The sequence below is a fragment of the Bos javanicus genome, chromosome 22, assembly GCF_032452875.1.
Source record: "Bos javanicus breed banteng chromosome 22, ARS-OSU_banteng_1.0, whole genome shotgun sequence".
Lineage (NCBI taxonomy): Eukaryota > Metazoa > Chordata > Mammalia > Artiodactyla > Bovidae > Bos > Bos javanicus.
In genome coordinates this window covers 49009109-49023406 of record NC_083889.1, presented here as the reverse complement: position 1 = coordinate 49023406, position 14298 = coordinate 49009109, and the positions used below count along the sequence as shown (strand labels likewise).

The window sequence follows — 14298 nt, the reverse complement described above, 5'->3', positions numbered from 1 at the left end:
TGTCAGATGGGAAAACAATAGGGTCCCAGGTGCTGGCTCTGAAGCAGCGAGGGTAAGCCCAGGGAAGAGTGAAGGCTGGAGTTGATGTTTAAGGTCCTGGGGAGTCCCTGGGGTCTAAAAACTCTTTGTGGGAGAAGAAAAGCCGGTGGCGACACACACACTGTTGGACCCGCGTGAAGGTGATCATCCTGGGCTTGGTGGGGGACTAAGAGCCCAATTCCGGGAGGAGGGAATGCACCTGGCCCGAAGTGCATCCCTTTAAAGACCACTCCCCAGGGCGCTGGAGCCGGGCGGGGCACTGGGTGCCACAGGTCCCAAGATGGCGGGCCTGGGATAGGGGAGTGAGGAGGCGGGCACCTCCCTCTCCTGGCCAGGCAGGCTCCAGGGCCAGGCTCAAGTGAGTAGCCAGAGCCCCCGCACCTCCTAAGACTCCAGCTAAGAAGCTAGGTCAGAGCTGAGGGGCTCAAGAGCCACAGGGCACCAGGGACCATTCTGAGCCACCAAGCTGACATCTCCACACACTCCTGGCCTGGAGGTCTGTGTCTGGCGCCCCCAGGGACTGCAGAGAATGGGAAGGGGTGTGTGCTGAGCCAGGAACTGCAGGGGAGTGGCTGATGGGGACAGAGGTGGAGCAGAACCAGAAGCCAGGGCAGGAGGTCTAGAGAAGAACAGGTCCAAAGGACAGAAACAGCAGGTGGGATGAGGGCCTCAAATCTGGGGTGTCGGGTCCAGAAAGCCCCTCCCTGGTAACTGGGGGCTCCTCTGGCCGACCAGCGCCCCCCACCTGTGCAGGCCTGGGCCCGTATGGGACAGGGAACGTGTTCCTCGCAGTCTCCCGGTCTCCCAAACCCGGGACCCTGGCCTGTGGACTCTGGCGCGGGCTCCCCGCCCCCCAGCCGAACCCCCAAACTTCGCGACCGACGGTGCCCCGCCCGGCCCGCGCCCTACCTCGCTGGGGCTGTCCTGCGGCGGCGGCGGCGCGGCGGCTGGGCCGCTCAGTCCCACATTGTCCCCGGGAGAGGCGGCCGCTCACAACTGCGAGTGACATCAGCTGCGAACAATGAGGGGTTTGACAGGCGCGGAGCCCGGCCGGCCCGGAGCCCGGCTCCGCGCCCCCCCCCCCCCCGGCCCGCCCGGCCCGGCCCCTCCCCGCCCCCTCCCCGGATCCGATTACAGCGCGGCGGGCCCGCCCCAGCCGCCCCAGTGCCGCAGCCGCCCGCCCCGCCCCGCGCGCCGCGGTGCGCCCCGAGCGGCGGCCGCTTCCGGGAGGGCTAGCACGACCCTCCCCCGCCAGCTCCTCCAGCCCCCGGGAGTGGGGGGCGAAGGGGGATCCGGCCTGAAGCGCGGTCCCGGTCACGGTTCTGCCCGCGCCGCCCGCGCTGCGCCCGGCTCCCAGTCCCTTCGCTCTCGGCCAGCTGGTCCTTCCGTCCCGAGTCCCCTGCACCCCCATCTCGGCCTCTGCCCCGCTCCCGCTCGGATCCCTCGGAGCTCAGGTTTCGACCCATTGCGGGGCCGAGTTTCCGGAGCTCCTGGCTTCTGCGCCATCCATCCCCGCGCGGGGCTCTCGCCCACCACCAAGCCCCACGCCCCTCAGCCACCCCCAGCTTCCGCCAGGCCCGGCCCTTGTGCGTCCAGGACAGGTTACCGGACCAGCTGGAGGAGGGGCCTGAGAGCGGTGTGACCCGGTGCACCCGCCCCGTGATTCCCCCCAAAGCTACCCCCAGAATTCCTTTTTGGGCCAGGGTCGCGGCGTAGTTGAGTACTCGACTAGGGAAGGAATAAGAGTAGGCGGGGGTAGCTGGGCGGTTCCCAAGCTCTCGCTTTCCCCGCACGGCGCCCCAAGCCGACGCGCCCCCTGGGACTCAAATCTACCTCCCCTTCTCTGTAATCGGCTCAGCCTGGTCCCACTGACCTCCACCTCCCCTGCAGCTGAGTCTCTTGGCACCTGGGTGTGTGGGGGTGGGGAGGGGAATCCAATCTCCCTTCCCCTCCATCTGGCCCGGTGGACAAAGGGCAGGGGGACCATCTGGTCCCGCCAGGGTGGGGGAGGGGCTCGCAGTGGCGGTCCCCAAGGGACGGGGGAGGGGCGGCGCTCTGGAGACAGCGAGAGCCTGCGGGTCTAGTTGCATCACTTTATTTCACAGACCTTCACTCTCGGTCTCCCCACCAGCCAAACCTCAGAGCAGGAAACTAGCTAGGCCGAGAAGACCCAGGCCTGGGGAGCTGTGGAGCACCCAGCTGGGAGATCTGAGGGTCGAAGTGGTGCCCTCCCCCACCCCTCCTTTGGGAGCATTTGTGATGCGGGGCCAGCTGCAACCTGTGGGTTAGTGAAGTTCAGAGCTAGCCATACCCTAACCCTGGTAGAGGGTCTCCTGCAAGGGCTGGCCTCGTGGGATCCCTGCCTTCCCAGACATGGGGTGCTGCCTGGCTGGGGAGGGCAGAATGTGCCTGTGTAAGTACTTGTGTGGTGGCAGAGTATGTGTGTGTGTCTGTGCGTGCAATGCAACGGTGCCTTGAGTGTCAGCTCAGAGCTGTGTACGGCCCAGTGAAGGGTCATATTTGGGAACATAGATGACTCTAATGTGTAAGTATGCGTGTGTGTATGTATATTTTTGTGGCCTAAGAGGCGGAGTTAGGGGCTGTGCTACCCAGCAGAGCAGCCAAAGGAGGAGGTGGTAGGTGGGGAGAAGCTGGGCAGAGCAGAAGGAATGCAAGCTGATCAGGAAAACATAGAAGTTCATCTAATGGGTTACCCTCCACCAGATTATGTCCCTTGATTCCTGAAATTTTTTTCCTCTTGATTTCACCTCGTCAGCCTGTCCCTGCAAGAGAAAGAAGAGGAAATGACAGACCCTAGAAGAAAAGAACCCAGATAGACAGACATACCTGTTGCAATGTACAGGATGAGAAGGAACCCACAAAGGGAAGGAGAGAGAATGAGCAAGAGTGAGACCAGGGCAGGCAAGCGGCCCACCCCCATCAGCAGGGCTGCTCCTCATGCTAGCCCCTGCAGGAAATCCAGCAGCCCTGTATGCCACTCCTCGGGTTTGTCAAGGTAACAGGGGTGCCCCGCCCCCTCCATGACCAACACCCGGTGGTTGGGCAGCTGCTTCAGGTGCTCAAAGCTGGTCTGACCCATGGGGTCTTGGTCTCCATAAACGATAAGAACTGATGCCTAGAGAAAGAAAAAGGAGGCAGAGTCAACAGGGACCTGCCATTCCAGACCCAGCCTCCTAGAGATAGCTCCAGCCCTCCCCATCACTTTGGTCTCTCCCTGGGGTCACTGCAAATGATGGGGAGAGACAAGCTGGCCCAGTGAAGGGGTCGTATGGAAAGGCATAAATTTGTGTCTACCCCAGTATGCAGCATGGGCTTGTCAGCTTACCCCAAGGGTAGAGATTGGTGGTTCAACTCATCTCAGAAACTACCCTTTGGTTACCCAGCCCCCCCGAGGCCCCAGGATGGACTCTTCCTTGTTCCTGGCAGGGGCATCTCAGCCTCCCACACAGGGGTACCTTCACTCTGGCATAGTCGGCAGCATTGATTTTGTCAGTGCAGATGGGGGCCACTGGCACGTAGCCCCGGAGCTGGGAGCCTGGGGCCGTGAGGAAGGGCAGGGAGTACATGCCACTCAATGATGGGCTGATCACGACTGGGGGGCCCAGATCCAAAGCATCCACCACAGCTGCCAGGAAGCTGCTGGGGACCAGCTCCCCAATAGGGGCAGGTGCTTTTGCTTCCTTGGAGCGCCCCAGACCTGCAGGGATTCAGGTGTGGGAGAGACAAAGGTGGTGAGTAGGAAGACAGCAGAGAGATGGTCCCTTCCTCCAGAAAGCCCTCCTAGGTCAAGCTCTGTGTCAGGTTCCTGCAACATGCGCGTAGTTATTCCTGCAGAAACCTAGGTCTGTCGTACCTGTGGCAACCATAAGGCATTTCCCTCCATGTTTGTGCCCACCTCCACCGGAACAGTGTCCTCAAAGAATCAGGCTCTGAAGCCCCACATGGCTGGATCCAAGTCCCAGTGATCCACTTACTATGTAATCCTGGGAAAGTGCCCTTAGCCCTCTCTCCACTGTTCAGTTCCCCCATCTGTTAAAAGGAGGTAACGAAAGTATCTGCTATTTGAGATTGTTGTGAAAATTAAGTGAGTTAACTGCTTCAGAGACCCCTGTCCCGGGGCTGGCAGGGTAAATGCCCTCCAGGACAGGATGAGGGGTGGTCTCTGCACACATATCTCCCCTCTGTTAGTCAGTCCCTACCTTCTGCAGAAGGATTCGTTCATGGCCTTGGCTTGGAAGTTCAGCCCAACCCACTGTCAGAACCAATCCTGTCCTGTCCTGGAGGCCCGCCCTTGGGCACTGAAACCATACCAGCCACGGCCAGAGATGGAAGCAGGTCGGCCATGCTGCCCCTTTCACACTTGGCACCGTGGGCTGGGGCCTGCCAGTTGAGGTTATGACTGGCGGTCTGGCGCTGCCCTTCCCTCCTCAGGACCTAACTTAGGGCTTTGTAGGTGGGATCATGACCAGGGGCTTAGCCACCCCCAAAGGTGCCAGGGGACACTCCTTAGGGCTTCCAACAGAGCCAGTGGTTACAGCTCTTTCAAAACATTTTACTTGCCATCAGCTGAGTACTAATTATTCTGTGTTACGTACTGGTCACATACTCACATGGAGCATCTCAATCCATTCTCATTAAAACCATCCTCCAGAATGGGTGTGGTTCTCTCTCATTACAGATAAGGAAACAGGCTCAGAGACACTGAGACACTGCACCAGGCAACACAGATGCAGCTGGGCAGTGTCCAGACTGTATCTGGATGGACTAGAGAAGCCTGAAGGCCTTGTAGTGTGCACTCTGACCTGTCCAGCTCAGGGATCAGCCTGGCTAATCCCCCCAGTCCCCCAGCCCCAGGTCCCCGGTGAGGCCCCCACAACCCCTGTCCAGAAGCCTGCCCCCGCCCCCCGAGTTACCTGGCAGGTCAATGGCCACAGCCCGGTAGCCAGCCTGGGCCAGTCTGTGCAGGGTGCCCAGGTTCTGCCAGGTCTCGGAGGAGAAGCGTATGCCATGCAACAGCAGCACGGAGAAGCGGGCGGCCTGCCCACCGCCAGGGAGGGCCTCTCGGAAGAAGAGGCTCTGGCCCTGCACCTGGATGGCGCCCTCGCGCTGCTCCACGCTCGCCATACCTGCTGCCACAGAACACCCTGCCCACGTGGAGCAGGGAGGCTGCCCCGGAGAGGGCAGGGGTCTCTCCTGCAGCAGCAAAGGAGGCTCCCAGAACTCTAGGCGCGCGCCTTGGATGAGGAAAACAGGTGTTATTTCTGCCTCTGCCACTACCTAATTGCCTTAGTTTCCTCATCTGAACTGTGGGACATGAACGTCCACCTCAAGAATGTATGAGTTAAAAAAAAAAAAAAAAAAACACTGATAATTGAGTGTGCCTGCCTTTGGAAAGAACTCAATACATGGGGCTCCCATTACAATTATTGTTCCCATTGTTATTATCCTTTCCTACCTTTGGGGATAATACAATAGAACTTAGCTCCTAGGTAGTGAAAGTGAAGTCGCTCAGTTGTGACCACATGGACTGTAGCCTACCAGGTTCCTCTGACCATGGGATTTTCCAGGCAATAGTACTGGAGTGGATTGCCATTTCCTTCTCCAGGGGATCCTCCCAACCCAGAGATCGAACCCGGGTCTCCCGCATTGTAGACAGACGCTTTACCGTCTGAGCCACCAGGGAAGTCCTAGGTGGTAGGCAGGATTAAATGAAGCCAGGCGTGTAAAACACTCCCTGTGCCTGGCACACAGTAAGTATAGCAAACGTATCAACAGTAAGTAGCTAACTATTCTGCTTATCAGCCTTTTCCTCCTCCAGGCACTGCTATAGGTCATGGATTGGCACCGCAGACCCAAGGGAGTCGGGGCTGGAGTGAAAAAAAAAATCTATTTTCCGGAGCCGGAAACCGGAGCGCTGAGCGGGGAAAAGCTTTGGAGTTCCGGCCCACGAAGCCCGCGAGGTGCTCAGCGCGCTGCCCGCTGAGGCCCAACACACGGTCGCCGAGGCCAGGCGCGGTCTCCGGCACCGCCACCTCTGGCTCTGTCCCCTCCGACGAGGTCGGTTGTGGATCGCAGGGTCTGGTAAGATGCATGCAAAAGCCGAGGGGGGCAGACCCTAGTAAGGGGGCCTGGGGAGCCAAGATAAGAAGAGGAGAAACTTTGCGGTGGGTGGGGGTGGGGTCTAACTAGAGAAAGGAAGAGAGGGTCGGAGGGCGCGGGATAGGTACCTGGGGAGCTGCGCGAGGCGGCTGGCGAGTGAAGGCGGCGACTCGGGCCGGGGCGCGGAAGCAGGGAAGGGGCTGGTGCGGGGAAGGAGGGAGGTGGCCCGCCGGAGGGCGGGGGCTGGGCCGTGCTCCAGGGCGCCCGCTTGTGGCGGCAATCCGTCGCAGGGAGGTGGGTGCTGCTATGCTAGACCCATCTTCTCACAGCGGTCTTGGTTTCCCCATGCCCCTCGACCCCATGTACCCCAGACTGGGTCGGACCCAGAGACCCTGAGCAACCTGCCCGAGGTGCATATGGTTTATCTTGAGAAGAAGTGTTCCTTTGGGGCCTCATCGCTCCTGTCCCTCCCCACTGCCACCCCCCCACCCCCCCACCCCCGCCTCATCCCCTGCCTGGGCTGCCCAAGCCCAGAGTTTTCAATCTGGAACATATATGGAAGCCAGACTGGTTAGAATGAGAAGTTTTGACAATGCCTGGCCTTGATCGATCTCCCAGCTGCCCTGAGCATATTTCCTTGCCTGTAGAATGGGTGTGATGCTGCCTACTCCACAGAGTGCTAATGAGTGAATGCTGTGTGTTCAACCTCCCATCCTCCCTGTTCCAGGCCTGGCCACACAGGCTAGGGACAGGTCAGATGTTGGTCACATGTCACTAACCAGGATAGATGACTTATAGAGACATGAAGGAGCCTAGAGGCCACCAGGACTCTGGCTGAGTGCATGCATGTGGGTGTGTTTGCAGGGGTCAGGGAAGTGGCTAACCAGAGACCTGGGGCTGCTTCAAAACAATACTAATATCTGGCAGTTACACAGTGAAGCTTCCATTCCAGACATTAGGTCCTTAAGACAACTCTCTGCGGTGGTGACAACCCTTGGTGGGCCTAAAGACAACCCTTATCCTTAACCCTGCCATACAGACCAGAGACTAAGGGTGGAGACACGCTGGTGGGAAGAAGTCGGGTGACTTCTCTTTATGTCCCAGCTCTCAGGCCGAAAAACAACCTGGAATATCTGGACAGTGGGAAGTGGGGCCGGGCCTCTGTGCTTTGGGGTGCCTCTCCCCAGTGTCCCTTCCAACTTGGCTGCCAGGCGCGGGACTGAGACCGCGGACTGCGCAAGCGCACTGAGGCTCTCCGCCACCTAGTGACCGCAGCGGCCCGCAGAGTGGTGGAAGCAGCGCCAACGTCGCGGCGCCGTTTGACCGCTGGTTGCATCCGAGCAGAGCCCGCCCAACGGTGGCGGGTCCAGTCATCCCTGTTGGCCCGGTAAGTGTCCCCGGGGAGTGAGGCCAGCAGGTTGCCCGGGGCGGGCCATTCTTGCCCCGCCCCTTGCCCCCGGAGCCCTGGGGCAGAGCCCTGCCGGAGGGGCCGCGCTGGGGCAGCCAGTGTGCTTGTTTTTGTTCCTTTGTCACGTGTGTGCACCTGCTCAGTTGTTGGCAGGGTGTTCTTGGGGGCCTGGGTGTGTGCGTGCGTGTGTCAGTTTCTCTGTGTGCCTGCGCGGGGGGGCAGTATGTCAGTCTATCTGCCCGCTTGTGTCTGTGTATGTCTACTGTGAGTATTTCTGTGCGCTGTGTGGCTTCAAGGATGTATATCTACCTGTATGTATATATATTTCTGAAGCTCTGTGTTTCGGTGTCTGCCTGCCTGTACCTCCAAATACACGTTCTTGTGTACATGTGTAGTTTTAGGATTGTGTGCTTGAGATATGAGGGTCTGCATATGATTTTTTTTTTTTGCATATGATTTTAAAAGCGTGTGTGTGTGTGTGTGTGTACGTGTACCTGTGCGTCTGCCTTCCTGATAACTGATGCATGTGTGATTTTGAGGGTGTATTTCAAGGTATCGATTGTACACAGGCCCATGCATGCGCAAGGAGGCTGTGTGGCCATGCAGGGACTAGCCTGTACATAGGAAAAGTGTTCGGGGACAAGAGTTTGTGTGCATGTCTGTACACCTATGTGTCATTGTTGAAACATACGCCGAGGACCTCATGTGGGTACAGTGCCTCCCCTCCCCCTCTTCCATCTCTGTAGCATACTGTTGTCTAGTGCCCCAGCTGCCTGGGTTGCCATAGCAACGGCTGCAGTCCCATCCCTCCCTACCTGGAGAGGTGCCCCAGTGCCCCAGGCCCACCACAGGAGAGGTTCAGCGTGGATGCTCTGCTTGGTGGGAACCTAGGCTTATGTGCTGGATGCTTGCATCTGAGGCTGGTGGTGGGCAGAAAGAAGAGAGGAGTGTATTCTTCCTCCACGCAGCTCCTGATTCTGCTCCAGAGGGGCTGCCACTGCCCAGTCACCACCTGACCCTGGAGACTGGGGCTGGGGGCTTGGGAAACATCCCCAAAACTTCTGGGAGAGGTGGGTAGGGTCCAAGGCGATTCCCCAGCTCAGATCTAGGGCCAGTGCCCAGCAGGCACTCAAATAAAGACATGTTCCCTGGAATCCAGGAACAAGGATTCCTAGACCCAAAAAATGATGATAGGCTAGCCCTTGGTCAGGCCCCTTGAATTATTGAAATCTCACAGAAGGCTTGGGAGAGCAGCTGCAAGGTTATTTTCTCCATTTTACTGACAAACAAGGTACACAGCCAGGAATTGGCAGAGGAGTCTCAAAGTCAGGGCTGACTGCTCTGGGTGTGGGTCCTGAGGTCTGTCTTCTGGGCTGGCAAAGAGTCCGACTGGAGGAGTCCATGAAACGGGTCACTTGGCATGAAAGCTGGGGGGTAGGAGGCATTTGTCACTCCAGCCTCCTGCTGCCCTTTCCATTTGTAAGTGTGCCATGCTTCTTGCTAGCCCTGTACTCAGGCCTAGGCACTTCCTCCATCAGGGATATTCTCCATGAGTTCTCTTCCCACTTAATATCAGTTGGGGTAGAACATTAAATATTCCCATCACATTCTGATTTTAGCATTATTGTATGCAGTCTGATAAACAGAACCATTTGCAAACATGCCCTTAGTGGGACATTGCTTTGCTCTTTGATGTCTTTCACCTTTGATGACCCTCACCCCTCCAACCACCAGTTCATCCATCACCTCCCAGCCCCAGTTTCCTTCTTGGCAAAATTAGTGTAGCCTGGTAGTTGGGAGCCCAGCCCTGGGCTCAAGTGTCAGTTCTGCTACTTGCTACTCTGCACATCGGGCAAGAGAATCTACCTCTCCGAGCTTCAGTTTGCTCCTTTGTAGGAAACCTATCATCATATCTGTTCCCTAGCGTTCTTGTGTGGATTCATGAGTCATTACATGTGAAGGGCCTAGCATAGGGCTTGGCTGTCGTAAGTCCTTGATGAGTGGAAGTGGTTTTAGCTGGCACAGGGATGGTGGTGGCCACTGATGCCAGGGGGACATCTCAGATGCTCCTCACACTTATGGGGTATCTCAGCCCTTGCCCTGGCGTGTGGAGTACTTGGGTGTGAACCCTCAGACACTTGCCCAGAGCAGAGGAAAGGGCAAGGGCTGAGCTTTTCCTCTGCTGGGAACTCCTAGGTGGGATTTGAGGGGGTTTTGTGGGGGCTCAGCTCTACCCTCTTCTCCATCTCCTCTTCTCCTCCAGACTGTGGTACAGACCTCCATGAGCCGGTCCCAGGTTGCCCTGCTGGGCCTGGGCCTGGGCCTGCTGTTCATGCTGCTGCTATATGTGGGGCTGCCAGGACCCCCTGAGCAGACCTCCTGGCTCTGGGGAGACTCTAATGTCACGATCCTGGCTGGTCTCACCCCTGGCAGCTCCCCCATTTTTTACCGTGAGGTGCTCCCATTCCACCGGGCCCACAGGTAGGTGCTTACCCTAGGGTGGAGTAGAAGGACTAGGCCCAAGGAGCATCCCTGTGTGGGACCCCCCAGCTCAACTCCAAGTGCTCAGGACCTGGGAGGGTGGTGGAAGAAGCCTTGGAAGAAAGAACCCCCAGGACACACACACTCCCCCGTGTGCCCACAGGGTGGATGTGGTGCTGCTCCACGGAAAGGCCTTTAGCTCCCGGACGTGGGAGCAGCTGGGCACACTGCAGCTGCTGGCACAGAGGGGCTACCGGGCTGTGGCCCTTGACCTTCCAGGTGAGCCCCCGCCCCTGGGTCCAGGGAGGTGACATGCAGCAGGGACAAAGGGACAGAATGCCAGAGGGTAGACCTGGAGGGGTAGGAAAGCCCTAAGGTGTGGCTGGGGAGCATCTGGATCCCAGGGTCTAGACAGGCAGTGGCAAGTCACAACACAAAGGGGCAACACGAAAAGCTCTGTGTTTATTTTCTACCTTGAAACTACGGTGTGGATTGTTGTATGTCACAGAGCACTTAGAAACACGACCTTAAAATAAAAGAAACATTACCTGCCTCACAAAAGATCACATGGGAAGAGCTCACTGTACTTTTTATGACAACGTAGGTAGCTTTATGTCTTTTTCAGCTATACAAATGATTTTTTGCTGTTATTCTTGTCATTAAAAAATCAACCAAGAGTGATCCCTCTCAGAGACCCATGCCACTTCTCTTTCCCTGTCACTTCTCTAAGCAGTTTGAGGGTGCCAGATCCTCTTTGGGTGCTTTTAGATCTAGAGATGCAGGGTTATGTGGTTGGGGTTGTAAACATGACTGGTGTCCTGCCTGCTTAGCGAACCTCTCTGCAACCTGGTTTTCTTCCCCTCTGCCGTGTCTCATGGGTCATGTCAGGCACTGTAACCCTCCCTTATCCTAATGTGTGTCGTTGGAGGGATGAACAGGTTTCATTTGGCCACTCCTCTACCGGTGGCTGTGTAGGCTGGTTTAGAGTTTTCAGTGTCAGTCAAAATGCTCAAGTAAGGAAGTTGAAGCATCTTTGGACATGCCCCTTTTCTTTTTTTGCATTGCTTATTTTATTTTTTGACCATGCAACACACCATGTGGGATCTTAGGTCCCTAACCAGGGATGGAATCTATGCCCCCTGCATTGGAAACACAGAATGTTAAGCAGTGGACCCCCAGGGAGGCCCCTGAACATGCTTCTTTGAGCATATGGGCAATAATTTCTGTAGGGTAGCCATCAGGGCAATTGATTTGTCAGAGAACACACATTTAAAATTTCTTGACAAATATTATCTTACCCTCTAAAAATGCTATATGGATTTACTCTCCAATCAGTCATACATGAAAGTATCCATTTTCCTTCATCTTCCCTAACACTGTGTATTATCAATTTTTTTTTTAATTTGACTGTGCTGGGTCTTAGTTGTGGCACACAGGATCTAGTTCTCTGGCCAGGGATTGAACCCAGGCCCCTTCCAGGGAGCATAGCCTCTTAGCCACTGGACCACCAAGGAGGTCCCTATCAATCTTCAGTTTTGCCAGTATGATGAATGAAAGATGGTTTTCTTAACAGCCCTATCACCTTACAAAAACATAACTTCTGGGGATTTGGGGGTAGCAGATGTTATGTGCCACTGGTCCCCATCTCTTTGGCCACTATGGTGAGCAGGAAGTCCTGACCACCTTCCCAGCCTGCCTCAGCTGGTGCCTTCTACTGTTCCCAGGTTTTGGGAACTCGGCACCTTCAAAGGAGGCAAGCACAGAGGCAGGGCGGGCAGAGCTGTTGGAGCGAGTGCTGCAGGACCTAAATGTGCAGAACGCTGTGTTGGTGAGCCCTTCACTGAGTGGCCGCTATGCCCTGCCCTTCCTGATGCGAGGCCACCACCAGCTGCGTGGATTCGTGCCCATTGCACCTGCCTCCACCCAGAACTACACCCAGGAACAATTCCAGGCCGTGAAGGTATTGGGAGGAGGGTCTCTGAAAGTCCTGGCTTCCTGTCCCTGGCTTGGGTCATGGGGGGAAAATACATAGGTTGTACTTGGAGGACACATGGCCCCATCCTTGATCTGGATGGAAGAGATGGGGTGTGTATCGGGAAGACATCCTAAGGAGGTGGCTTGAGGGTCAGTCCCCCTCAGGCCCCAGGATCATGGCGCCTTGCCTTGCCCTGCAGACTCCGACTCTCATCCTGTATGGGGAGCTGGACCGCACCCTGGCTCGGGAGTCACTGCGGCAGCTCCGCCACCTGCCCAACCACGCCACGGTGAAGTTGCGCAATGCAGGCCACGCCTGCTACCTCCACAAGCCACAAGACTTCCACCTCGAACTTCTTGCTTTCCTTGACCATCTACTGTGAGCTCACCCACTGTCCAGGCCCCAGGCCTGGCTGGAACTTGGAGGGGGACAAGTCCACACCGGGGCAGCAGCCCCTGTGATTAGAGGGCAGAGGTCAGAGGGCTAGACCCAGTCGGGACCTTTCATTTTATCTCAGAGGCACAATTAAAAAAAAAAAAGGCATTTTTGTCATACCTGGGGAGTGACAGGTCCTGTTTGCTGGCATTGCTGCAGGTGGGGTGAGAGTTGGAGCCAAGTGTGGGACTGCTCGGGACTGAGAGCTGGAGGGAGTGCTCCAGCAGCCTGAGAAGGCTGAGGACATAGGCTACTTACTAGATGGCTGCTGAGTGGCTAGTCTGTGACTCAGTTTCCTCATCAGTAAAATGGGCATGATGTAACACCTAGTTCAGAAAGTGGTTTTAGGATTGACTAAATCTGGGTAAGCAGAGCACTTGGCCACACAGGGCCGGCAGGTGGGACTGTCATTGAGAGGGGTCATTACTCCTGCTAAATGATCACTGGGATTCATGGGAAATCCAGGGTCTGGTGGCTGAGATGAGTGAATCAGGATGTAGGTTCCATGGCCAAAAGGGGCAGGATGTGTAGAGGAGGGGATGGCGAATGTGGTTTATCTTGTAACATAGTATTGGGGAGGGGGAAATTTCCCCCTCTCCCCATCTTGAGTTCTTGGCTGGACTAACAATAAAACTGACACAAAACAGATTAACAGGAGAAAAAGAAATTTTAGTTGTGTGCAAGGAGGTCTCATAGAAATGAGACATAAGAAGTGACCAAAGCAGGCAGCTTTTATAGTTTTTAGACAATAAATTTGTGAGGACTTGACAGGACAAAAACATATTTTGGATGCTCAATTAGTAAAGAATCTATTAATAAACAGAGTTTGGGCTTGGGGGTAGTAAATTAAAAGAAGTAACAAAGTTGGTTTATAGAGGCTTCTCGGCCTGCATTCCCTATCCCTGGAGATAAGGGTGTCCTATCTCCAGATTCAAGGAGTGTACCTTTCACAGAGATTTCTTTCCTGCTTTCAGGGAGACAGAAAGGAGGGTCAGAATGTCCCTCTGGCATTGGACATTTCTTAAGTGACTTTAATTCAAAATAATCAACATGCCAACAATAGCATTGCAGGTGAACCAGCAAGCCTTGTGTCTGGGAATATGTGGGTCAGCAGCTGAACTTAAACCCCAGGAGGGTTGGATGGACCTTACCCTACCTTCCTAGCCTGCCTGCCCTGTGCCCAGAGGTTGAAGTCTTCAACCCCGCCCCTCCCCAAGCTGAGTCACCCTCTGGAACAGAGGGTAGAACTGTCTGAGAGTACAGAGGACAACCGGACACACAAATGGGCAGCTACAACTGTGTGCGGCCTGTGGGTGGCCAGTGGGACACCTGTGCCTCTTTGATCGTCCTTCTCCGGTGGCTGCAGAAGAGCCAAGGAAACTGGCCCAGGATCGGCAAAGAACGTGCCACACGTATGCTTCTGTGCAGTTTCCCACCTCTCCTGTCTACAGCGTCACGATTACATCCTCTCAGCGTGCCATCCTCTGTCACATCCACCATCTCACACTCACGTGGTCATACACAGTCACCCACTGACACACAGCTTTGCCCACACAGCGGCACGATCACACAGGCGCTCATCCGTTCACTTATCCTCCGTGCCTGGCACGCTGTCCGTCTGCTCTGTGCCCTGCCAGGAACAGGATCCTGAGGGTACCTGGACCAGCCTCCTGGCGCTCACAGATTGTTAACCAGTAAACCTCTCCACACAGGGAGCGTTGAGGCCGTCAGGGAGGCCGTCCCTAAGGAGTTGAAGCGTGAAGAGGGGAGAAGTAGAGACTCGCGGGAGGGGGTGGTGGAGCAGGTGGGGACCAGCTCCAGCAAGACTTAGCGGGATTGA

General features: G+C 56.2%; 2 protein-coding genes across 2 annotated transcripts; one reads left to right on the top strand and one right to left on the bottom strand.

Moving 5' to 3' along the window:
- Positions 1-2118: 2118 nt before the first annotated feature.
- On the bottom strand, positions 2119-5189 carry ABHD14B (abhydrolase domain containing 14B). Its single transcript, XM_061396822.1, has 3 exons — positions 4974-5189; positions 3516-3757; positions 2119-3175 (listed from the first exon to the last, which is right to left on the bottom strand). The coding sequence occupies exons 1-3, from the start codon at positions 5182-5184 to the stop codon at positions 2996-2998; spliced, it is 633 nt and encodes a 210-aa protein (XP_061252806.1). The 5' UTR covers positions 5185-5189; the 3' UTR covers positions 2119-2995.
- An 861-nt stretch (positions 5190-6050) lies between these two features.
- ABHD14A (abhydrolase domain containing 14A) lies at positions 6051-13106 on the top strand. The gene is made up of 6 exons (XM_061396820.1): positions 6051-6141; positions 7264-7546; positions 9831-10048; positions 10212-10327; positions 11773-12008; positions 12223-13106. The coding sequence occupies exons 3-6, from the start codon at positions 9849-9851 to the stop codon at positions 12403-12405; spliced, it is 735 nt and encodes a 244-aa protein (XP_061252804.1). The 5' UTR covers positions 6051-6141; positions 7264-7546; positions 9831-9848; the 3' UTR covers positions 12406-13106.
- Positions 13107-14298: the final 1192 nt, after the last annotated feature.